The sequence below is a fragment of the Egretta garzetta genome, unplaced genomic scaffold (assembly GCF_000687185.1).
Source record: "Egretta garzetta isolate BGI_Z169 unplaced genomic scaffold, ASM68718v1 scaffold760, whole genome shotgun sequence".
Classification (NCBI taxonomy): domain Eukaryota; kingdom Metazoa; phylum Chordata; class Aves; order Pelecaniformes; family Ardeidae; genus Egretta; species Egretta garzetta.
The window spans coordinates 130,237-155,005 of record NW_009258217.1 but is presented as its reverse complement, the minus strand read 5'-3'; the positions used below and the strand labels follow the sequence as shown (position 1 = coordinate 155,005).

Here is a 24,769-nt window from a genome sequence, read left to right as displayed (position 1 = left end):
AGACCCACAACACAAATTAGAAACTGTTCTTTCAGAGCTAACAAAGACTGCTTCTCCCTGGGCAATGCAGGTTGTTGCAACTGAATGTAAGGGGAATACTGCAGGTAAATGTGAATATAGTATTCCCTTTGTACGGAAAGTGCAGTATCAGTACGTATCTTTATTCAGAATACTAATTGAAAGAATACGGTCACATGATAAATACCAGTGGTGCCCTCTTATAAACCTCTATTTACAAACATGTAAAAGAGGAAGAGAAACACAGGGATGTTTTTTAGAAAGCAAATGATAATACTGAGAATAAAGATCCTCTGAACATAACTAGTTAATCTGAAAGCTCTGTTATTGGTGTTACACATACTTCATTTTCTGTTAAGCTTTGTCTAAGCAGCTAAAATCAATAAACCCATCTATATTCTCTTATCCCAGAGTAAGTGGAGATTTTTGTGGGGTTTTTTAGCTTAAAACTGGGACCATAGCATTAGAAGTAATACTGCTGTGAGGAAAACATTCTTATTATAGGAGAAATGTTCACATAGATTTTTGATGTATCTGTGTACTACTGTAAGTTACTTTCCCCTACATAAACAAATGCTTTTCCAGTAAGCCACTCTGCCTTTGCTGAAATAACAGGATTACTTTCAATTGTGTTGACTGGGATCCAGGAATAATACGTACTTGGTTTTTGCTAGTCAGAAACATGATGTATTGAGTCACAGAATTCTGCTTCTCTGAGATTAACAGGAATCTGATTCCTTTTAGAAAAGGCAATCTAAAAATCTTCCAGGTTTTTGAAGTAGTTATTGAAAATGTGTCACTTCTGAAAATGATAAATTCTTAGAAATTGTCTGCAGAAGAGATTTATAAATCTTGTCATACTAATATTCTGAAGACACAGCAAAATATCCTAACACTTCCAGATTTTTTGGTGAACTTCTTTTTGGTAAAGGTTCCTTTACATTTGTGTGCAGCCATTGTGTGTGTTTGCACCGTTTTAACAGTATCTATGTAAAACAGATACTGAAGACAGGAAGCATCTATCCATGTTTGCTATAGGAAGTTTTATTTCATTCATTGGTGTATACATTCTAAGGACCAAACTAACAGGGCATGTTATGAACAACAAACTAAGCCCAGTAAAACAATAATGAAAACCTGATAAAGCTATGTATGTACTGGCAGAAATTTAAAGATTCAGAGCTTCCACTCTTTGAACTGAATTCCTGTAAAATATTAAATGGCATATTTTTCATACATCAGATCATTCTTGTGGCACCAGCATGATATTAGTAGTCCATTGTTTGTTTAAAATAAGCATTTAAAATTTTGAACTCTAAAGTTGGAAGACAGCAAAAAAGAGAGATTTAAAACCTTGCACATAGACAGTTTATTACTTTAAAGTTGACTCAGCTTTTTTCATTTGTGTAAGATTTACAGATTGTTCTGAGCAGTGTAAATCAAAATCTTGGCTAATCATGAATGAATGGAGACTGGTGTCCAAAGCACACAATGTAGGCTTCAAATGTTTGGGGTTTTTTTTGTTGTGATTGTTCTCTTTAATACGTAAAGAAGCACAAAAGGGTAGTGAGAAAAAGGACTCAAGAACTTGGAAAGGATCCATCTTTCTTTTTTGTCAAGACTGCTTCAGACGTTTTTTTCCTCCCATAGCTACTAAACTTTAATTATGTTTGCTTTCTGTAACACTTTGTCCCTTCTTTTAGCATCACCCCCTTCATTCTCTCTTAATGTGTCAGACATTTCTGAGAGTTTGTTAATACAAGTATGTAACTTAGATTCTTTTCCATTGTTCTGGATTATTTACTGTATTTTAATTTCTAAGTCAGCATGAAGAAAGGCAAAAAATAGAAAATTATGTATTGGCAACTCTTTTTGGCCTTTATATGTACTTTTGGTTTCTGTTTGTAAACAGCCTTCTTGTTTTAATCCTTTACTTGAAACTGCATCCTTCCCCCTCCCTCCCCTCAAAGAACAACTGTAACAAACCCCTCTATTTTCCACTTAATAGTGTTGCCTTGTATGTTGCATTTCATGTTTAGGAAATAGATCCTAATTTAGAAGCAAACTCCTGCTCAGTTGAGGTACGATTAACTTCCCCATTGTTCCACAAATTGTTAAAGGAAGGGATCAGTGCCTGTTGCAGCAATGTCTTTGGATTTTCAGCTGCACCATTGTTTGTGCTACAAACTTGCTTATATTCCGAATCAATGTATAACTCGAGTTTCTTGGTTGGTTGTACAACTCACTGCTTCTACTTCTCAGAAGTACCATAAATAAAAATTTAGTTGAAATCATATGCAATGATTGCTACTTACAGATGTGCATTGATTTACTTGGGATTTTTTACAGTGGTTTTATTGAGGTATCCATTTTCTAGTTCTAGTAATGCTAGGTCTATGCTCTGGTGTTGGGTGTAATCCAGCTTTCCTGAAGTCGATAGGATTTTTGGCTTTTGCTTTTTGGTAGGATCAGAGTTTCACATTAATATGTTCACAATACTCAGATTACATACTTAGCAAATAATCTGGTAGTACTAATTTTCAGTAACTGTATATAACAAAATCTACAGAAGATTTACAGCTAAACAACTGAAACTTGTTCATCCTTACAACTGGAACGAGTTAGTCTCTGCTCTAGTCCAAAGTCCTTTTTAATTCTTTCCAAGTTTCCAAAGTCTACCAAATGCCACAAAAGTGAGTTTTCTATTTTAGTTGTCAAACTTTTCTCAGGCTGAGAAGAGATTTGTCTATTCACAATTGTATGTGGATGGTAGATGTATGTCAAAATCGCAAATAGCTCAAATTAGACTTGCAAGTAAAAATAACTTTAAAACTTACCAAGAAAAAAATCTTCCAGCTGTTTTGCTTCTGTGGTAGATGGAAAATCCAGAGGCCAAGTTGCTTTTCTTCCTATATTACCCGATGCTGTGGATTGTTAATCTGCAGTTGGAGTTGAAAACTGCTTTTGTCTTTCTCTGTTAGATCCAAGTTGTATTGAGGAATTGGGTTTCTCCATACAATAACCAAGCTAACTAATCATTTGGGGAAAAAAAAAAAGTAATGCTCCAGTATGTATTATTCCAGAAGAGAGAAAGAAATGTTTTTTTGAAAGTGCAGTGTTTTACTCTCACATGCAGAAGTGCACTAACCAGCTACAGCTGACCCAGATTCCATATACATCACTCTTGGACAGTTTTTTTTTTAAGCAAACACACACTCGACTTAGATGTTCAGCCCACCTATGATGTCATCGTGAACACACTGAGAGCAGAAGAAACTCCTCCTTCGGATTTCCTATCCATACCCTCCAGAAAAGGAGGGGGTAGGGAGGCTGAGAAGTTATGAACAAGGAAAGATTGTTTGCCAGTAGAAGGGAGGGTACCATATGGCAACAGACTGTGCAAGAGTTCAGGAGGCAAATACAAATCAAACATTTTTACTACGCTGCCTAAAGATGCCTTTCAAGTTATTACAGTACTGAGCTTCATTTAGAAGAAAGATTCTTTCAGGCTGATAAAACTCTATTTGTGTTGCTGGGAATAAAAGGGGCAGCCTGGCTGGATACAACAGGAAAAATGAACCATTTATAGTCTAGAAGAATGTTCAACAGAATGTCGCATTCAATTCTTGACGTTCGCTTAATAAGAAACAGTTCCAGTTGTTAAACACATGAAGTCTCTGATACATGTGGAAAATGTTAAAACCGTGTGTGTGATGGTTTTGGGTAGGTATCAGAATATTCGATAACATCTGACTGGTGTTAGAAGTAGCAAAAGCCACAGAGATTATGCCCTGTGAGGAATGTAAAATACTGGTTTTAGTTCTGTCAATAGTCAGCCAGCACTTAAGTGCATTCAGTTTGCTTTCATTGATCTTTCCGGTTTCTTCAGAAAGGATGTGCCAGTTACATTTGAAAGAGAATTACCCTACTATTCTTTCAAAATTATTATAAATTTCATATAAATGCATTAAGTTTAGAGAACAGCTTTCTACAGAAGAGCTCTTGCTTTAGCCAAGAGAAAAAAAAAGTGCTTAATTGAGCAAGTCATTCAGAAAGATAATCCTACAAATACAGTGGTTTATAAAATCATGCATAATATTGCAGGTGCCTGTTCATAGTGAATTTCCTTAATTATAATTAGTAAGAATGATTTACTTTTTTTCTATTGAAGACTGCGCAGGTTTGGGATTTTTAAGGCCTGTTTGCACATTGCTAAGCAAATTAGGTTCAGAATAGTTTACGCAGTCTAGATAGTCATATTTATATTGTTACACTACCTGATGTTTCTGATTATCCTTTTTATTTTTTAATAAATTGATTCGAGCAGAATAGAAAATTGAGAAATTTAGTAGTGTATCAGGTTGTGTGTAATACCTTTTTATTTGCTTTTTTATATGTCACCTTTCAACCACAAGTATTTTAATTTGTTTCTGTGTGTGTGCACACACGCGTGTGTATGTGTTGGTTTTGGAGTGATGCCCAGAGTTTCCCAGCTCACATTTGAGGACTGTACTGGTTAGATGCTATACAAACACAACTGCTGTTCTTGTGAGGTTGTATTAATAGTCTTCCACCTGTAAAGTCAAACTTCTTGTTATGATTCTGGTTATACAAGGCTGAGGGTGAAGCAAAATATAATTTTAGAAATTCCCTGTTGCTGAAATAAGTTTCTTAAAAAATATGGTTTAAGCTTGTATTTTTTTTACTTGGATATCTTGTGGAAGATGCAGGGAATGAAGAGCAATTCCTTTTAATAGCAAAGTTGGTAAGGATATGTTTCATTTAGTTGAGACAAAAATTACTAGTCTATGGGTGAAGCTCAAGAAATTGAGTTGAATTTAGAATTAAAATAAGCCATTTATCTACAGCATTAGTATGTAAGGAGGAGGATTTTCCTTTCTACATGACCAAGGGATTGAAAGACTAGTAATGTTACAATGGTGGTAGGGAAGAAAGCAGGTAGAAGGCTTGAAGAGACTTATCTATAAGGCTGTTGGATCTTTGGAGTTGCGATTAATATGAACTGCAGGTTTCGTACCACATTTCAATCTGAGTGCACTTTTTGCCTAGTTAACTTTCCCTTGTTGCTGCAAGCTGAGTTCAAGTTTCTATTCAGTTTGAAGAGTTATAGATAATTTCTATATAGAAATATAGATTTTTCCTTTTGTTATCTTTTAATTGCTGAATTGGAGGAATGAAGTAGTACATTTCCTAAAATCAATAGTAATTTTGATAATGTATTTTAGCATTGTGTGTTTAATATGCTTCATATTTGTCAAGGGAATAATGGTGATGTGGTAGATTAAGTTCATGAGTAGTTGTGCATGTCCTTCTAATTACTTTTAGTTTTAGAAATAATGACACTCTTAAAGACAAAGTCAACTAGTACATGCCTAGTGTGATGTAGGGGGAAAGGATCCTCTCTGTCTCCCACTGTGATTTGTTGTACAGAGAATAAAAGCTTGCACACAGAAACCTAGCTGTACTTGTACCCCCAGCATCTGTGAATTCAGCTGTGATAAAGCTGACAAAACGTAAGGATTAAGTGATTGAGGAGAGTACAGGTTCAATCCCAGTCATGGGTGGCACAGTGATGTACTTTCCTGTAAGTCCAAGCATTCATACTGTTTTACTCTGACGTCTGAAAGCTCTCGTAAATCCAAAATAGTATTCTGAGGCAGCATGTTGTCAACCTGCATGCATGTTAGGCAATGAAAGCAAAAATTCTTCAAAATGCTGTTTGTTTTTTCTGCTAAATGGGAGACACTAAATAAGGAAACTTTTCATTCTAATCTTATTCAGGTATTTATCTGTCAGACTTGACGTATATTGACTCTGCCTACCCATCAACAGGGAGCATTCTGGAAAGCGAGCAGAGAACAAATTTAATGAACAACATTCTTCGAATTATATCAGATTTACAGCAGTCGTGTGAATATGGTAAGCTAGTGTGTAAATGTTGCAATATTAAAGAGAACAACTTAAAAGCTTTAATATTTTGTCTTCTGTAAAGCAATGCAAGTGAGGCCCAACCCATTTGAATGCCATTAATGCTATCCCTCACCCTCTCAGCCCAAAAGTCTTTAAGTTTATTCTGGTATTGTTGGTTATGACAGGGCGTCAGCATGAGGAGACAGAATGACGTTGCCCTTCTCTTACTTCACACACATTTTGCAGTACATATTTTCTGATGAAAAATGTGGAATATATTGTACTTAACAGTAGTTTTACTGGTACGTTATAAACTTGTATCCCCATGTTTCATAATTTTATGACTATGAATTCTAAAAATAATAGGATTGCTTTTGGAGTGATACTTTTACTGGAGCTAATAAAATATGTTCAGCTTGTCTTTTGGACATGTATGGTTCTGTTCATAGATCAGATAATGGGTTTTTTTTTTTTCTTCAAAGGTGGTCTCCCTCACAGTCCTCTTCAAGTTCTAGTAAAATAATAAGGCTGTGTTTGTGATGGTGAAGCCACAATCCTGTGCTAATTCACATTCCACTGAAAGCTCAATATAGTAAAAATGTAGGCTGTAAAAGAATTTCAGATACAACCCACCAGGTTCCGGGTTTGGGACTTCAGTTTGACCAGGGGTGTTCTCTCAGTTTTCCCTGATACATGCTTTGATAAGCAGAGCAGCTCTAGGGGGATACATACCTGGCTTTATGGATGCGGGGAATGTCAGGTCAAAGCATGAGAATTGCTATGAAGGACAAAAATTTCAGCATCAAGTAGGGACTGTAGTTTGTACCTCCATCTCACATAAAAAGGCAAGAGATCTGATTCTGTTTAAATAGTTTCTGGAAAATAACTTTGCTTACCGACGAATAGTACAGTGGTAATGAATGTCATCTGTTCTCCAGATATTCCTCTGTTGCCTCATGTCCAAAAATATCTAAACTCAGTCCAGTACATAGAAGAACTACAAAAGTTTGTAGAAGATGACAATTACAAGTAAGTACGAAATGCTGTAACTGATTGTAACTCGTTACAAAATAAGTTTTATAACACAAAGCCTGTCACTTCTAAGACTGCACTTGTATTGGGAGATTATGAGTCTTGGATGCACCAGTTGCAAATAGTGAGGTTACAGCAGGGTCCTGTGCTCGAGGCAATTTTTAGCATGCTGGATGGCGTATCTCCTTCCTTTTCTATGCCTGACTCTATCAAGCCCTGCCTTTCAGGTTTGTTTGGTCTGTTGATTTGATCTGCACACCTCTTTGAGTGTTCGCTAACAAAGACTCCATACTTCTGGCTCACACAATAGCACCGTTCAGTCAATAAGATGGATCCCATGATTGGAGGTAGCTTATGTCATTTTTCATCAGAACAAAGTCAGCTGTGTGCCCGGTCCCAAGTTCTTACTGAGTGTGACTTAAGGCTTTTGCTTCCATATATATTTCACTTCCATTTTATATTTTTCTCTTTGATTAGGTTATACAGTGTGAGTAAAATGTGAACATTTGATTTTTGAAAGGCAAGATACTGTCCATCTGTGTCCATGCCCATTCCACCCAGCATACCACCCAAAAGAGAGGTTTCTACTTCCTTATTTAGAAGATTATTACTGTATTGAGTGATTTGCCACCCAGCAAAATTGGGGGATGGAAATCTCTGGCAAGAGACAGGAACAAGCCCTGAGAATAGGAAAAAAAAACCTAAAGCATATCTGTTGCATATGAAGAAAGTTTCTGTTCACTGGCTGATCTGCTTGAGGAGATTCCCCACCCATTCCCATCCTGCCCACGCAGGAAGTTTGTCACCTCAGTGGTTTTGAATTGGTTGTTTGTTTAACTACACTCAAATGGTGGGAGGGGTATGCACAGTAGAGGGACAAATACAGTTTACCATTTAGTAGCCCTAACTTGGATTTACTAAAAGGCAGTAAATGGGGACCCTTCAGTTCCTGACAAAGAACAGTTAATGAGGGCTCAGACACTTGGCTTCCCTTCTGAGATTTGTAAATTGTTCTCTGCATGTTCGTATGCAAGCATCTGTCTTTAGCTTTTTGCTGAGATGTTCTATAGCCTGATTTTGAAAGATTGCTTGCTTATCACTGAGAGTAAAGCTCTGTGGTCAAACATTCGGAGGGGAAAAAAAAGAAAAAAACAACCAAACCCAAGTTTAACTGCACTGTCTGCTTCTTAGTGGCATATTGTTTTCATGAATTCCGCATTCTACCTTCCTCCACCTTCACTATGTGGGCTGACTACTAGTGGGAATTTTATTGCTGAAGGAGCCTACAGTCTCTTCATCCTCTACAACCCATATTTTGATAGCAGGGAAACAAATGGAGGGAATTGTATGTAATGCAGAAACATAGCTGCTATTCAGAAAGTCTGTTTTTACACCTATGGGTTTTATAAGTCTCCAAACTGAATTTTTTATGGGGGAGGACTGTATTTTGAAGAATTATTCTTACTATAAGTGGCTATTTTACTCTTTAAGCCCTGAAGTGTCTGCGAAAAAGCTGGAGTTAGAGAACAGCCACTGTGACTAGAATACATGTTTTTTCTTCCTAAAGGATTTTATTTTATTTAAAAAAAAAAATCAAAATTATAATGAATTATTGCTAAACTCTCTGGGGTTGGGAGGGAGAGGAGCTGTCAAACTTGAAACTTCTTCTTCCCAGAATTAAGTAGATGCTTTTCCAACTCTGCTAATTTCAAAGATTCTGGTTTTGCAAACTGTGTGGACAAGATACACTTGATCTTCCTGGAGTTCTCTGCTCTTAGAGTCTGCCCTCTTCGTAGTACTGTTGGAAATGGCATTAAAAACTGCCTGTTACAGAAAAAGCTTGAATTATGGATGCATTCAAGTTGATAATGTATTTTCCAAAATGCAAAAGAAGGATTTTGGCTTTTAGACCAGTAAAGACAAAAAGCTTAGCCCAGCACACTAGTGCACTTTACGGAAGAATTTAAAATATGAAGTGTAGTAAGTATGAATATTTTAGCCAAGGTGGGGGGAACAGTTGTATATTTTTTATTCTTCCCAGTTTTTACACTGAACTAGCAGTATCATTCCTGAGTTTCATCTGTCTGCTAGCAGTCCCAGAGGCCATGTAGGTCCTGGCTTATGTGGGGCTATGCTTTACCTGGAGGGTGGTGCCAACGCAGAGCAATGGCCTCTTCCCCTTCTTCTTCCACAGTATGACTTTGCCACATCTTGTTAATAGCTCACACTGAGCTTTTGCTCACAGAGGGTGAAGGTGGCAACTGGTCGCTGTTTGGCTGCTTGTGGCTGGCTGTGCCAGCTGCGTCAGCCTCTGATGCAGGAGAGGTTGCAGGGCTGTGCTGTAACCAAGGTTTTGCTATTGACTCTGGTCCTCCTTCAGCATGGTATTTCAAACCTGCCCTGGCCTACATGAACCAAAGCAATAGGCATTATGCCCTAGCAGGGGTTTTTCCATCCAAAAAAAAAAAAAAAGAATGTTTGGAAATAGTGTGTGCTAAATGTAACTATTCACAGTTTGTATTAACTTTACAGTGTTTCTTGCAATTTTAGAAACAGGCAGCTTTCAATTGTAAATTAAAAAAAAGAAACTTTTTCAAAAAACTTACTTTTATATGCTTCTGTTTCCAGATTAAGTAATTTTTAATGCTTCTTTAATGCAGACTTTCATTAAAGATAGAACCAGGGACCAGCACCCCCCACTCTGCTGCTTCCAGAGAAGATTTAGTAGGTAAATGTTTAATAAATGTGACAAGACTCGAGGTTGTCAAATGCATTATTTTTGAGTTGCAAATGTGGAAAATATTTGCCTGAGGCTAATAAAGATGTGTGAAATATAAACACTGAATATTTGTAATAAAAAGTCTAAAGGTGATCTGTAAAGAAATTCTTTCAACAAATTGAGTCAGTTTTTTAGGTTCTTGTATGTATTGTGGCACTAACTTGTTAGTGTCATTTGGGGTGAAGAGCTATTAAATATTCATTCTTTGTTGTGTCTAGACAGAAGGGCCTTCATCTAAACTTTTAATGGTATAATATGCTTCCAAAAATGTACATTATTTTTGATCAATGCCAAAAGTGGTTGAAGGCGGGCGTTTCAAAACATAGAATCAGTAAGACCTGTTTAATGCCAATGTAGCTAATGCAGCAACCTTTAGGACTTACAGAATGCTTGTAACTAGATGGTCTATTTGAAATAAGTGTGTTTATTTTTAATCCTGTGCAAAAAAACCCTAAAATACAGGGGGTTTAATTATCAATATGGGTATATCAATGAGTTTTATTACAGGCTATCTCTTACAAATTGAGTTTAGGAAGTTTTGTGCAACTCTCTCACAATTTCCTGAGAAGTAACCCTGAGAATAATTCTAAAGTTACTTGGGAGTAATGTCTTCTTTTTATTCCCAGGTTCTGAAGTCGGAGCGTCTCCACAAAGTGGACGGAAGAATGCTGCAGCTGAAGGAGCCTTGCTACCACCAACACCCCCTTCGCCTAGGAACCTGATACCGCATGGACATAGGAAATGTCACAGTCTGGGATACAAGTTAGTCTTTTATTTAACCTAAAAATCCTAAGCTTTGTGATGTATCATCTTTCAATACAAAAGCTTTGCTTTTAAAAAGTAGCATGATTTGTACACAATACTTCTTTTAGAGACCAAGTTTGTGGCAAGAGAGCAAGTTCAGAGCTATAATAGTAGTATCCCAACCAAAGAGAGTTAGTCAAAAAAAGAAGACTGTGCAGCCATTATAATGATAAGAATAGCCAATGAGTTAGCCAAAACAGGCTCTTTCTGAATGACAAAACTATCACTTACAGCAAACTCAATGCCAGTGTAATTCTTTCAAATTCAAACTGAAAAAATAACTTTATTGGGATTTTTATAGTAAGACCTCCTTTGTAGATTTTCTTATAACTTTATATAGTAATGGCTTCAGGGTTTTTCTATGTAAGTCTACTTCTAGTTAATATCTTGATCATTATATCATCGGTTCCCTTGTCTTCTCAAAACGCAAGATTGTAGCTATTCGGTAATTCATCTCAACTTATATTGTCTAAGTTTACTTTTAATGAGATAGAATCCAACTCAAAAGTTCAATTATATAAGCATTACAGCAAGACAAAAATACCTTAGGATATTGAAAGTAATTTTTAAAGTAGTACTTCTGATTTTCTCTTTGCTCCAGGAGTGCTGTGCAGTTTTAAGACTAACAATTCCTATAGATAATATAGTTTGTGCACAATTGCTTATGACTTGAGCCATGATTTAGTTTGGTATTTGGAACATGCTGCCTGCAATCCCTCAGGGTGTTAAAGCAACAACTTTTGAAATGTATTAAAAATAATGTTGTAACAATTTTATCCTTGCTCATTTCTAGTTTCATACACAAAATGAATACGGCTGAATTTAAAAGCGCAACATTCCCCAATGCAGGACCAAGGCACCTACTGGATGACAGCGTCATGGAGCCTCATGTCCCATCCCGAGGGCAGGCAGAAAGCTCTACCCTTTCTAGTGGAATTTCAATAGGTAGGAACTGTAAACATGCCTGTGCCGGTACATGGTCTTTATATTAATAAAGATTCTAGCATGATTAGTTGATGATTGTACAAGCAGCAGTACTATTCTAAAATACCACTTCTATTTTAGAACAAATTTGAGATCTGTAGGTGGTGAAGGGCAGCATAAGTTATACAGCATGAACTAACAAATTATTAAAAAAACAGATTTTTTTTTTATTTTTTTTTTTTTTTATCCCCTTTAATGATATGACCTCCGATACTTCTCTTCCTTGATGGGGGTGGAGGGAAGTGCAGGGCACCATTTCCTATTCTTTTTTTCCCCCCTAAATCAACCCAAATTAAAAACAGCTAGGATTTCTATTTAAAATGCCATATTGAATCAACAAAACTGTAAGTTGCTGACAGTCTTCAATAGCATAATTTCTAAATACTCCTGACTTTTGTCAGGAGCAGATAGCAATTTAACTTTCAGATACTTCAGAATGCCAGAATCTACTTCATTTTGGTAAATGATTTGCCTTGAAATATTCAGGGTATTCTTTTGAGAACTTCTGCTTCCTGAGTTTCTTATGTGATGGCAGTTGCTCTTTTTCCTGTTGGAAAAAATTGGAGGGAGGACAGGGCAAGCACCTCTCAGATCCACCTAACTGCAGCCAGGGTTGTGAAATGGAACTTCTGTTGCAGAACTTTTTTCTCAAAATTATTAGCTTGATAAATTCAATAGTATTCAGGTTTTATGCATTTATGGTGGTAAAAGATCTTTTGTAGTGTTACGCATTTCTTTGGATAACAATTTTAAAAAACAGTTTTGCTTTTTAGCCTTCATGGAGAGAAACAAGGTCACAGAGTTTCAAATTATGCTGTTTTCAGGAGCTGTTCATGTATTTTCTTGAGAAGGCCATATTCTGAGCTAACATTAAATATATTTTTCATGTGGAAAAAGTCAAATATCTTGAGACAATAATTTAAAAAAATATTACAGTAATATGTAAATCTGTTGAATTGGCTGAGACCAAAGTAGTTTGGACCTGTTCACATCAGACAGCTTCCGCTATTAAATGTGCATTGCCTGTCTCCGTTTTCTACAGATTCTCTGTGGCAAAGTTTCCCATTTCAAAATTTAGGAATGATACTTCTCATCACCTTCCAGACAGCTTGTGTTCTCAGGGATTGCGCAGTACAGGAGAATTAAACTTTTGTCAGCTTTGTTGAGATGTGGCATTGCCCTTTTCCCAGTGCTGTTCTTTTTACTGATGTTTTCTATCTAAATATCTTGGAAACTTCTCTGCAGCTAACCCTTTTTTCCAGGGTAAACTATGTACCTCCATTAGAGGCTAGCAGGGAAGGTTTGCCAGAGCTGACAAGCAGTTTTTCATGAGGTACAATTAAGAACCAGTCACCATCTAGATGTTTTGGAGAATACAGGCGTTTCCTACTTTGTCTCATCTCTGAATTTTTCAACTCTCTTCTCTTGCTTAGCTCAAGCATGACCTTATCAACTTGATGTAGTCAGCCTTACAAGTTGCAACAAAATTGCCATTTCAGAAGACTCTTATAAATTCACTTGTAAAACAGCAGCCTTACGCATGTTGTGTAAAATAAGCATTTGTGGTAAGAACTTGCCCTCTTCCATTCTCTTTCCTCCTCCAGCCTCCCCATACTCAGATACTTTAGTTTTATCACTGTTCTGACAGTCTAGCATCATTCTTATTTCTGCTGCTTCTTGATTATGAAAATTCCAATGGCACAAAAGATTAGTAGAGGTGCTAGAATTACATATGGAGGAAGAGAGTAAGTTCTGGAGGCTTGCAGTATCTATTACTGAAGAATTCTTGGAAACGTAAGCTGTCTGGCATTCTGTACAGCTGCTAAGTTCCTCCATCATGTTTGAAGTAGTCTGTTTACTCAGTACTTGGAAATAGTACAGTCACTGCAGCAGAGAGGAGGTTTACAGTATTCTACAACACAGCTTCAAAAGATGGTCAAGAAAACTTCTGAATGTGTGTACTAAAAAGAGTGTTATTCCTCACCTTGCCCATAAATGTGGATTTAAACCTGTTGCTCTAGAAACAGGACTACCTTTTCGTAGATATAAGCCTATATGGGACTTAACTTTTTGGATAAATGATCCCTCTTCAGAATACAGACGGTGTTTCTGATATGCCAACACCCTGAATGTGACCTTAAAGACTACTGTAATACTGCTTTAAATCACTCGTGTGTGTTGAGGGCTCAGAGGTGCTCAGACCTTTCCAATCCTTTCATATTGGAGGATCTGATATAATCTGCCTCTACATCAAATATCAAACAAGCAGCAATGTAACAAGAGTGTCTATAGGATGTTTATATGCAGCACTGTACTGTTACGATGCTTTATCTAAATTGTTAGAGCATGTGAGTTCGTACATTTTTTTTTTTTTTAGGAGGCCTTGTGTCTGAGTTGCCTTTGCTGTTAACAGAGTACCATAGTCCATTTACAGTTCAGTAAAGCAATTTATAGGCATGTTATGAACATTCATCACAGTACTGTTTCTTTTACCACCAGTGAACACACAAACTTCTTCAGATACATCAGGACTCTTCCATGTGGATTTCTTCATCTATCCCTGTGATAAAAGCTTTCAATCTGTGATGGAGATCAGTTAGAGCATCACTAGGTTTGAGATTTGTGGCTGGATAAAATTCTGTTCTGCATAAAAGCATACTAAAACGGAACAGTTAATCCAACAGTGCATGTGTGTTTAAAATAAAAACACACTTGCAAGTGATGATGGACAATTCCGATTGTGTTGTACTGGGAAAGACTGGTGAAACATTTTGGGAATGGTGCATAGTATACCAAAATTTTTACATCAATGTAATTAATCTTTCAGATATGAAGGCTACACTAAGTGGGTATTTTTCTTTGCAATGAATGATTCCTAAAGCAACAGCAGTGCAGAAAATGATCCAGGTATGGGATTTCCTGAAAATAGGCCTATCTGTAGCATGACAGCCATGGTCAGAGATCTTTATCAGATTCTTTTCTTAATTTCAGGGTCTGGAGGCTGATTGTGTACATTCAACTCATTCTGCAAAACCCTGGAACTCAAAAAAAAAAAAAAAAAAAGCCCCCATTACATTAATTTATTGTGCTTGGGTCAAAAAAGTTCTTGTTCCTAGAACTGTGAGCTTGTGTTCAGCAGACAGTTTTATATTATTCTACAGTAAGAGCGATGTACATCTGGTTCTGTTGCCATTTTACTTTATAACATAAGTGCTTGTTGTCTGAACAAAAGTGAGAAATCTTTTCCCAGCAGTACCAAGGCTATCCTAATTAGAAGGAAGAAACAACCAGTTGTATATAAAATACCAGATGGGAAATCTTCTCTTGAATTCAGGAATGCAACAAGAGGAAGTTTTAGATGTTCATAATTTAGACAGCTACATTTGAGCTAGTCATTTGGAGCTCTTTATAATCACAGAGAGAATTAAGATCTTCAAGGATATGCTTCATCTCATTCTTAGGTGGATGGCTAAAAAGAGGTCGTATGACTTGGGTCCTTAAACACTACTTTATTTCTGTAGGCTGTGAAGAGACTTTTGACAGATAAGACATGAAAATACGGACAGATAAATACTGCTGAAAATACGTGTGTTTTGTGCAGGCAATCCAGAATATCTGCTTTTAGTAAACTGGAACAGATGCTTTCACTTTGCAATGAAAGTTCTTTGAGAACCCCCACTACTTGCTATCAGTGAGTCTTAAAGCTACAAGATAGTTTTGTTCTGTGATCCCTCCATTTTGATGAGGTCACTGTATATGCTCTTTCAAAAGAGTAAGCTTGCCCTTCTGAGGTCTAAGCGTTGCTCTTGGCTGGGTTGAAGGAGCCACCTGCACACTCTTACAAGCTGTTCTCCTGCTTCTATTTGCTTACTATCACGTCCTCACCTAAAAGTAGGATAAATTAAGATGCTTTTACTAGTTTGTCGTTCCACTCAGAAATAGCATGAAACATCTTTTTATTCATAAGATTTTTTTTTTAAGAATATATGTTTTTTCTTACACTTTTAAAGTATTCTTTTCTTGCTTAATATGTTCTCAGAAGTTTTGGATTTCCACCATTTCTTATGATTTGGCTCAGCTGCATTGCTGAATTTCTTTTCTGAAGCTGAATCTGTTTATAATGGCTAATTGTCCAAATAATTCTGTAGAGGTAAAGGGACAGTGTAAAATAGACCCCTTTTTTCATATATTGTTTCTCTGTGGCTTTTCTCCTCTTGCAGCACCTAATATACGGGATGTAAAGTAATTTTACTTAGGAGGTAGGTGGTCTTAGGAGGTGCTTAGGAGGGTGCAGTCTTGCATATATATCACTTAAGAATAGATGTTGAGGTGTGAACACGGAAATGTTCCTCTGAAATTTAGAATGTAATTTTAGGTGTTTGAAAATTCAGAGAAAAAACATTTATGGATTGTGTTTGTAGCATAGTTGGATACAAATTCTGTTCTAACTTTGGACTGTTTTCTTTCTCAACCTACTTTTTTTCAACTTATTTTTCCTAGTCTACAATGATATGGATGAAAGCTCTGGAAAAACTAAGACTCTTGAACATTTGCCTTAATTTGTGTGTTCCAGTCACTTAAGAATAACTTGTCTTTATTCTGACACAATCAGAGAAATTAATGCTGCAGAGTCAAAGAAAGGTATTTTAAATCAGTGTGAATTAATGTAAGAAAGTGCCTTTATAAGAACAGTACATTTTCAAACCTAAACTGGCATAAAATGCATACAAGAATATCAGCATTTTAATGAATTCCTCTATTAAGTCACCATCTTGAAGTACTTGAATTCTATAAGGGATTATATTTCTCTTTAAATAAATGAAGTATAGGCGTAGGTATACAGTGTATGCATTTACTTTCAGGTTTCTGGCAGCCTATACTGTAGGGAAGAACTCCACACAGCCAATGTTTGTTTGATTCCTTGCCCTGTAGTATACTGTTCAGGTGTTTAGAACTCTGAGTCATCAGCACTCTGCATCAGAAGATCAAAGTTTGGGTAGGGTTTCAGGGAGAAGAAATACGGTGTTTTGTTTTGGTTTTTAATATTCCATTTACATGAGTATATAGGTGCCTGTCTCTTGCCCTAAATGTGGATACTCTTGCTATTGTGAGCTGCTAGTTTATTAGTGATAGGCTAAACATAAAAGCTGTATAATACTTTTTAGATTAAAAAATCACACGTAGGTGTTTGGACTTGAGAGGAGGAGAGGGATATACAGGAGTTCTAGTACCCCATTGCTTCCCCAATCCTTATTAATATTTTTTTGTTCAAGGCATGTGCTCTGGGTGTTTTGCAATTAATGCAGTTGTACAAATGCCCTGTTTCTGCCCCATCTTTATCCAGTTGGTTATTTGCTTTTGTTAGTTTTTCTCAATGAAACTCATTATCAGTGACGGTATTAGAAGTTTGTGTCGATTCTCTGGCATCATATTGCTTGAGTAGTTTGCCAGTCTTCACACTATTCTTATTTGGTTAACTAGCAAGCCGAAGTTGAGCTATTTAAACTTTACTGTACAATAGTTAAATGGTAATGATCTAGTTAAATATATATGAGGGTTTTCAGTATGGTCATAGACTCAACAAGGCAGAACATAACTTTGAGGGCATGGTGTCCATTGCCATGATGTTAGCTGGGCTGTATTGTGCTACAGCAATTGATGGTCAGGTCCCTTGACCAATTTTTTGTGCATTCACATTAGAATTTCAAGCTCTATCAGGTCAGTCACCAGCTATAGTGACTAGAGCTCTGAAAACACTGTGTAACTGGAGCCAAGAGAGTGTCAGCTGCAGATTTGAGAAGGGGAAAGAATTTTTAGTCTGAATACTTTTTAAACTCTTTGGGGTTGGTTTGTTTATATTAACACCTGTTTAATTTTGGGGACTAACTTCTGGATAAAGGAAGCCTGTGTTAAATGTTCAATATCCTCAGACTTTCAGCAATGAGTGGATGCCGTGACCAGGGGGAATGCAATGCTATAGGCATTCCCCATCACATAACTAGGAACCTAGCCTCGCACTGTTTGTTTGGCTGTAGCATAGACATGTACATGCACCTGTACAGGTGCAAACAGAAAATTCATGTCTGTATTCAGCTGCAGTACTAGAGGTCAGTGTAAACAATCCTGAAACTTCTCAGATAATCATCAGCACAGTTAATAAAAAAAAAAACATTTTGCCAATTATTCCTAAGATAGGAAAAAGCCTTCATGTTATGTAGTAAAGATAAACACAACTCTGATTTTTTTTTTTAATCCAGTACAAGAAATTTTTAATTTTATTAGCAATAAAAAAATCTGGGAAGATAGTCGTTTGTATCAAGTGGCTTCTTACACAAAGCCAAAGCTTGTGTAGAACATTACTTAGTAGAAAAGACTTACACTACCTAGGATTTGTTATTAAGTTTAACCTGAAGACCTGCTTGAGGTTGTTGGAAAAACACAAATATTGAGTGCATACTTGAGAAGAATTTAAGAAGGTGATATATTTTTAAAGTACTGAATGAATGAAATATTTCCAGTTGAGGTGATAGTTAAATAGTGCACTTAATGTTTAAACAGAATTTGGCTAGACATTTAACTTTTATTAAGTTAAAAACAGTTCCTTTCACCTCTGTTTTGTTTTGGAGGGAGGGATGTAATGTATATTCTTTTGCTTTATGGAAAACATGGGAGTTTTTTAGTATCAGAACTTCATTGTGCAAAAAAATCTCCTAGAGTCTTTTTAGAACCTAAAAAGTACTACTGAAGATGTTCAAATGCTAAAATCCAACCTTTTCTGGTTTTTTTTTTAAACCTGTATAGGCATCAGTATAAGTGTTAAATCAATACCTGTGATGATTGGCCCACTTTTTTCCAAACTAGCATTGCTTTCGAAAGTGTAATTGGCAATTTCTATATAAACTTTTCAAATGAAACTTCTTGTTTATGAATCCCCCAAATTCGTTGAACTTCTGTAACTACTGATACTGTAACAAAGATTACCACTTTCTGAAAGATGACATATCAGGTCTTTTGCTCTAGATTGTTTTGTGTTTTTAAAAAGCAACACTACCTTTTAAATCTTTCTGTAGAGTACCTAGTACAGGGCTTGAAATATAACTTTCTTAGCAAAGCTAATATAGTTGCCATCAGAATGTCATTTCAGATAAAAATTCTAATGTATTAGCCTACTTTAAATATAAAAAAAATTCCTTCATAATACAGTATTTTTAGGGGGCCCTAATTATGTGGGTTTCTATCATGTGGGCCTCAATCAAGTAGCACTCTAGTCATATTGAAGTTGCACTTCTAGTTAATATAAAGCTAAATTTATGCAACAATAAGGAAATAAATAAGATTCTAAGTGCCCCTAATAACTTCAGTGTTGGCTGGGTGACTAGGATAAACAGGAATTACTGTACCATTTCACAGGATGGGCTGCTCCAAGTAGCAACAAGGAAAATTTCAATTTTGTGCAAGAAAAACTTTTTTCACGTGCAGGTTGTGAAACACAGTTACAGGTTGCTCAGGGAGACTTCAGACTCTGCCTCCTTTAAGAACATGATTAGCTGAGGCCCTCAGCAATCTGATCACCAGGTTAGGTTTGTTTGACTTAAGTGTTTGACCAGATGACCTCCCAAGGTCCCTTTGAGCCAGAATTATTACAAAATCCATAAGCAGGCTAACCTATAGAAATGAATAGGAGAGACTCTCTGTTTGGACAGGTCTGGATCAGGTCTTCTTAGAAACAGTCCAGGACCTGCCGTACCAGACTATTACATTTGCTTAGAATAATGCAGTCTGTGCCTTAGTTTGATGCAAGTGCACCCAATAGTGGCATCAGTTATTTGCTTCTTATTTGTGCCATTCTCTTGTTCGTGCTCCTTGATGTTTAGATGGCTCAGGAAACCCACCCTTGTCTTCACAACAGTCTGGGGTGCTGGATCCCCTTTCTTGAGAAATCGTCATACTTGAAACTTACTTTCCTAATTGTCATTCCACCTGCTAAAAGGATTATAGTACTTTAAGATCTTACTGTAAAATATTCTACTAGAAACAGTCTTCCTCAAAGACAGTCAGCTGGGAGGTCTTACCCAAAATACCTGCTTAAAGTTGTCTCTGAACTCTGTTACATCCAGTTCTGTCTCTTTGTCCCCAAACCATGATACTTGTTTATTTGAAGAGTCTTTGCATATTCCCTGATAGAGAGTGCAGCTGTGGTTTTGTTTGGATTAAATAAATCATTGAGCTTTTCACTGCGATGCAGATGTAGAATTTGCTGAAAATATTAAGTGACAGTTGTTTCTTCCAGGAAACTATAAACTTTATTTTTGGATTTTGCAAAGACTTCTACTGTAACAGCAGGCTCCATCTGGATAGGTTACTCCAACTGGTTACTCCAGTTTTGCCTGGGATGCTTCACAATCTCTCTGGTGGTATTCTTATATAAAAGTGTGTAATACAATGTGGAGTTTGGTCCACATTCTCTTACTTTTCCATGGTGCAAGTCAGATGTAAACTGTTCTGAACAGAACTTACTATTTTTATATTCACTTTTTAGTCGCCTGCCTTGCGGCACCAGAATGACTGTTTGCAGGTAGATTAAATTTGTGCAGTCACTTGAAATAAGAACACTTACTCAGTTGTAGCAACTATGGCTCTTTGATATGTTGTCCTCACAGCTACAGGGGAAGTATAAGTCACAGAAGTATAAGTAACTGTTCTTTTATTTTATGGACAAGCTACTGCTGATGTAACCTTTTAAGCAGTTGAATGCTTAAGGATCAATAATCTGAGAATGTAAGTACTAAAATCTTAAAGACACTTCTAGGAAATAATTAGTCACCTGTTGAGTCTTGTACTCCCCTTCTTGCAGACCGTTACGCCTAGCTTAGGAACAAGTAGCTCTGCTGGAACATCACTTTTGTATGTCTCTTAGCTTCTTTCACTACACAAGTCCCTTTTACTGTAATGTTAGTGTGAACCAGGTTAGGACCTTCCTTTAGGAAAAGTTCAGCATAGGCTGAGACCAAATTATCCAGTATCCATTAGAGATAATATGAGGATGAAAAAGAGGCATCTATGTTGAATTGGCTGGCAGATAAAGGCATGTATTTTCTTTTGGATTTTGCACAGAGGGAACTTCAGTCCATGCTGAGATTTTCATGGCTCTTGGATGGAATTAGCCCTGCTGTGTGTGAATTTTTATTGCCTCCCATCTTACTCTGTGTTTACTCAGTGGATATCCAGAGTGGGAACCCGCAAGTAAAGGTGCATGGATTCAGATTTTTTTTTTTTTTTATCTGAAAATCATTGTAAATCAATTCTTCCTTTTATATATAGGCATTCAGGAGGCAGAGCAAACAAGCTGTCAAGTTAGTGTGCCAAAATTGGCTTTTAGCAGTAGGCAGAAAATGAGGAGTTGGGATTGTCTGGAGCCAAAAACGCATGTTGGCTTGAAGTGGAGTGCAAGGATGGTAGCTGGTGTGCGAAGCTGGTCTAGTCTGAAAGCTGAGAGGTAGCAAGACAACAGCTTGAACATTGTTTATAGTACAGTTAGTAACCGAGGTTACTAAGTTCTGGTAACTGTATTTCTGTTCTGATGTATATTTACTGATTTTTAACAACATCACAGATAACACTACCTGTGTCTGTATTTAAATACTAATTTTCAGGCTAATGGGATTTATTGTAATTGTAAAATTAGCATTATTTATGGGCCTGCCATGAGTGGATGCATCAGCTACTTGGATTTTGTGTTTTTCCTCTACTTTCAGTGTTTAAAAAAAAAATATTTGCAGTAACATTGGGTTAATTTGTGAAGCACAGAAGGAAAAAAAATACTGTTGTGATCAGATATAGAAAGTGGGAGATAGCTTTAAAAAGTTGTTTAAGGTTTCTCAAATCAGCAAAGCCTTCTAATGTATTGGAGATTCAGCAATGAGTTTGCAATATTGCGAATTTGTACCTGTGTGTCATGACCATGTATGACTTCATAAGGAATTATTTAAATAAGGGACCTTTCTTTTTTAAATGCTTATTCTGTTCATCAGAGAAATCTGCATTTAGGATGTTCTTTAACTTTTGAAAATGCCTTTCACATTTATCAGCACTCCTTTTCTTCAACTTCTTAATGTGCATCTAGACCCCATCCCTTCAAATATCTGCCTCAGTTCATGTGAAATTCCTGAAGCAAATCACAAAGTATTTTCATTGTAGTATTTCAGTGAAATATTTTTTACACATTTAATCTTAATATTCTGAGGAGAAACAGATGTAATTGAAACAGGTGGATTGTAGATGATGCAGTAAAGTATCATTCATGCTTATCTTTTTCAAGGTAGCAGCGATGGTTCTGAACTCAGTGAAGAGACTTCCTGGCCAGCATTTGAAAGGTAAGAAAAACTGCCACTCAAACCCCGCATTTCTCTATTCAGATATTGCTACTTAAAATCTCTCATTCAGTCCTGAAAATGATTCTTTATTGTGGTGATCTAGAGATCTTCTGTTATGTCAGAATATTAATAAACTGTAGTAAGTTCACTGGATCCATTAAAGCAGCAGAGAACTACCTTCTGCTCACTAGTAGTTAATAGGGCTTTTGATTGGGTGCTTACTCATTGCATACATTCTTCTAGATAGCTCCACCAGAGTACCATTAAACCCCAAATGTTTCTTCTGGTTCTATATGTTTGTACATCCTGTGTATGCTATTCCTGTGACCTACCAGTTTTTCATTTTCACTTTCCTTGAGATATTTCATCTATTCTTGGTCCCTTTGTTCTTGTCACCTGTTTTGCCTCTCTCATCTGCTCTTCACTTCGTTGTTACTTGCCCTTGTGTTACATGGGAAAACACAAAATGCCCCTTCCTAATGTCTGATTTTGTGGTCCAGAATTAACATCTTTGCTCCTTATCCAACACCTGCAAATGCCCAGGTGATATTGACCACTTCAGTCCTTTCCCATGTGGTATTTGGGAATATGGAAAAAGATTAACAGCTGTAGCTTAATATAGTAAAAGGTAGAAATTTCATCTTCCTACAGCTGAGTAAGATGCACAATACAGTGCGTAGTTTTGCTTCTGTAACTCAATTTCAGGTTATACATCAGCTTCAGAGTTGCCATGGATGACTTTTCCTACCATGCTTTGAAGACATGTTTTGTAGAAAATTTTTGTGAAAGAACTTTCTTTTTGTAGTCGGGAACTGTTACACAAACTTTATATTCTGCTTGAATTCATTGAAGCAGTTCAGGTTCTGTGTTACTTCTTGGAAGAAATCTTTGAAAATTTCTCTGTACCAAAGGTCAACTGTTAGATATTTCATGCTAATAAATATGATGACATACATGAAGGAATGCCCTTGTGATTCAATTACATAAGCAATAAGAATATTCCCCATGAGCATAGAAAGAAAATCGGGTCAGAAAAGAAAATCTCTAACTGGTATGTGCTCTGTGATGTAACCTGCAACATTCAAAAGGTTTTCTTGCTTTTCCTCCCCTGGTGCCTTGTGGAATTAATCAAGTCAGGTTATTTCTCAAAGATAAAAAGTTATATGGAAAAACCTTAGACAAATTGATTAACTGAGTTCTTTTATGCTGAGTAGCACAAGAAACTTAAAAATTTTAGTAAGTTTCAGGCTTAAGCTCAGGTAATGCTCTCCAGAATTGTTATGTGGACTTCTGAGACAAAGCAGAGGTTTTTCATCCCTGTCCTAATGAGAAATGGCTGGCCCAGTCTCTCCCCACCAGTTAAAAGGGGGGAGCATCAAACAATTGTCAGAAGATTCCATGTCAAACAATTATGTCAGAAGATTCCTCTTCCTCTTCTAAATTCTACTTGTCTTCAATACTTTCTTCTCTCCTGAGAGAGTTCTTCCAGAACTCTGTTTAAAGTTGCATGTTTTTCAGGGTGAGTTCTCTTGGCTGCTTCCAGCGAGAGGGACTGGTTTCTTCACAGGCATTCAAAACATCGAAACAGCAGCCTTGTGTCTGTTTCTTAGTTTATAAGAAGATTAAGCATATTTTGGAATTTAATAGTTAATACACTGACATGCAAATGTCAAAATTTAAGATAAATAGAGAGGGTGTGTCTCTAGTTTTGATCTGTGCTTACTAAGTGACACATCAGTCTCATTGGTTGTCATCCAGAGTGTCTCCGAATAAATTTCTCGGAGATAGCTCAAATCCAAGAGTGACAGCCGCCTTGTTCTGGGGGAAAAAAAAAAGTGTAAAGGTAAAAAGAAAACATACTTCATTTGCATGCAAAACATACATACACACAAATAGACAACTCATATTACAGTTTTCTTTCCTTCATCTTAATTATTGTTTTGTCTACATCTTGAGTGTATTTTTTAAATGTTTCATAAATTCAAAGATACCTATTATGTTGAAAAACAAATTACGGCAAATCCTGGGATAAATTACTACATGGTAATTCATTACTATCTTTTTGATAATTCATGCAGGAAAGGCAGTAGTTTGAGCTGGTTTAAAAAACCAAAATGATAAAACCAACCACAGGCACACCCATTCTTCTTGTTTAATGCTGCTGACCTTTGTTGTATCCCTTCTTTCAGCCTGTTTTGTTTGCCTGCTGTATGTTATTCTGAGTTCAGATTGAAACATGACAATGCTACTTGTTTAGGTTTCCCATTGTGAGAAATACTGCCCTGTCCATATATAAGCAGCTTTCCAGCCAATGCAAAGCCCCTCTCACAGGTGACAGATTGTTAGATTTATACTATGTAAGAGTTTTTGCCTGTAAAATTCTCATAGGCTTGTACTTAACTGCCTGCTTCTGCAGAATTAGAGATGATTTTCGATGTTTCAGCATAATACAAGCAAGTAGAAAAACAGATAAAAAAATCAGAGGTGAGGACAAAGTGCCCATACTTCTGTTGACTAAAACAGAATTCAGTCGACTAAAGAGGTCTTACCCAGAAAAACAAGGTTCAATGAAGCAAAGCAGTATTCAAAAGGCAGGTCTAGAACCGAAGTCCTGGGTAGGGATAACAGTGTAGATCAGGTTAAAGACTCTAAAACATAAAGCTTATAGGTAGAGTTTAATGCTTATATGAACTGGAGAATTGAACTACTGCTTAGCTTATTTCAGTGTTACTTAATACAAAGTATTTTAAAGAGTGTCAGATATATTTTGATAGTGCTTTTGATTCCTTTCAGCCCAACAGCTTGTGTGTGTGCATATTCATAGAAGTTGAAACCGTTTTTTGTAGTA

At 36.5% G+C, this 24,769-nt stretch overlaps 1 protein-coding gene across 6 annotated transcripts in view; it reads left to right on the top strand.

Annotated features, from left to right (window-relative positions):
- Positions 1–24,769, top strand: part of RALGPS2 (Ral GEF with PH domain and SH3 binding motif 2) — a 100,652-nt gene that overhangs the window by 58,899 nt on the left and 16,984 nt on the right. For 4 of the 6 annotated variants that reach the window (XR_004842281.1, XR_004842242.1, XM_009648058.2 and 1 more), the window contains exons 8-13: positions 5,821–5,958; positions 6,888–6,978; positions 9,642–9,709; positions 10,387–10,522; positions 11,358–11,509; positions 21,867–21,921. Coding sequence is in view for 4 of the 6 variants with exons in the window: in XM_009648058.2 (XP_009646353.1) it covers positions 5,821–5,958; positions 6,888–6,978; positions 9,642–9,709; positions 10,387–10,522; positions 11,358–11,509; positions 21,867–21,921 (640 nt within the window). In the remaining 2 variants the exon portion in view is untranslated. The remainder of the gene's footprint in view (positions 1–5,820; positions 5,959–6,887; positions 6,979–9,641; positions 9,710–10,386; positions 10,523–11,357; positions 11,510–21,866; positions 21,922–24,769) is intronic. The other 2 variants (XM_035896539.1, XM_035897525.1) reach the window with 2 other exon arrangements.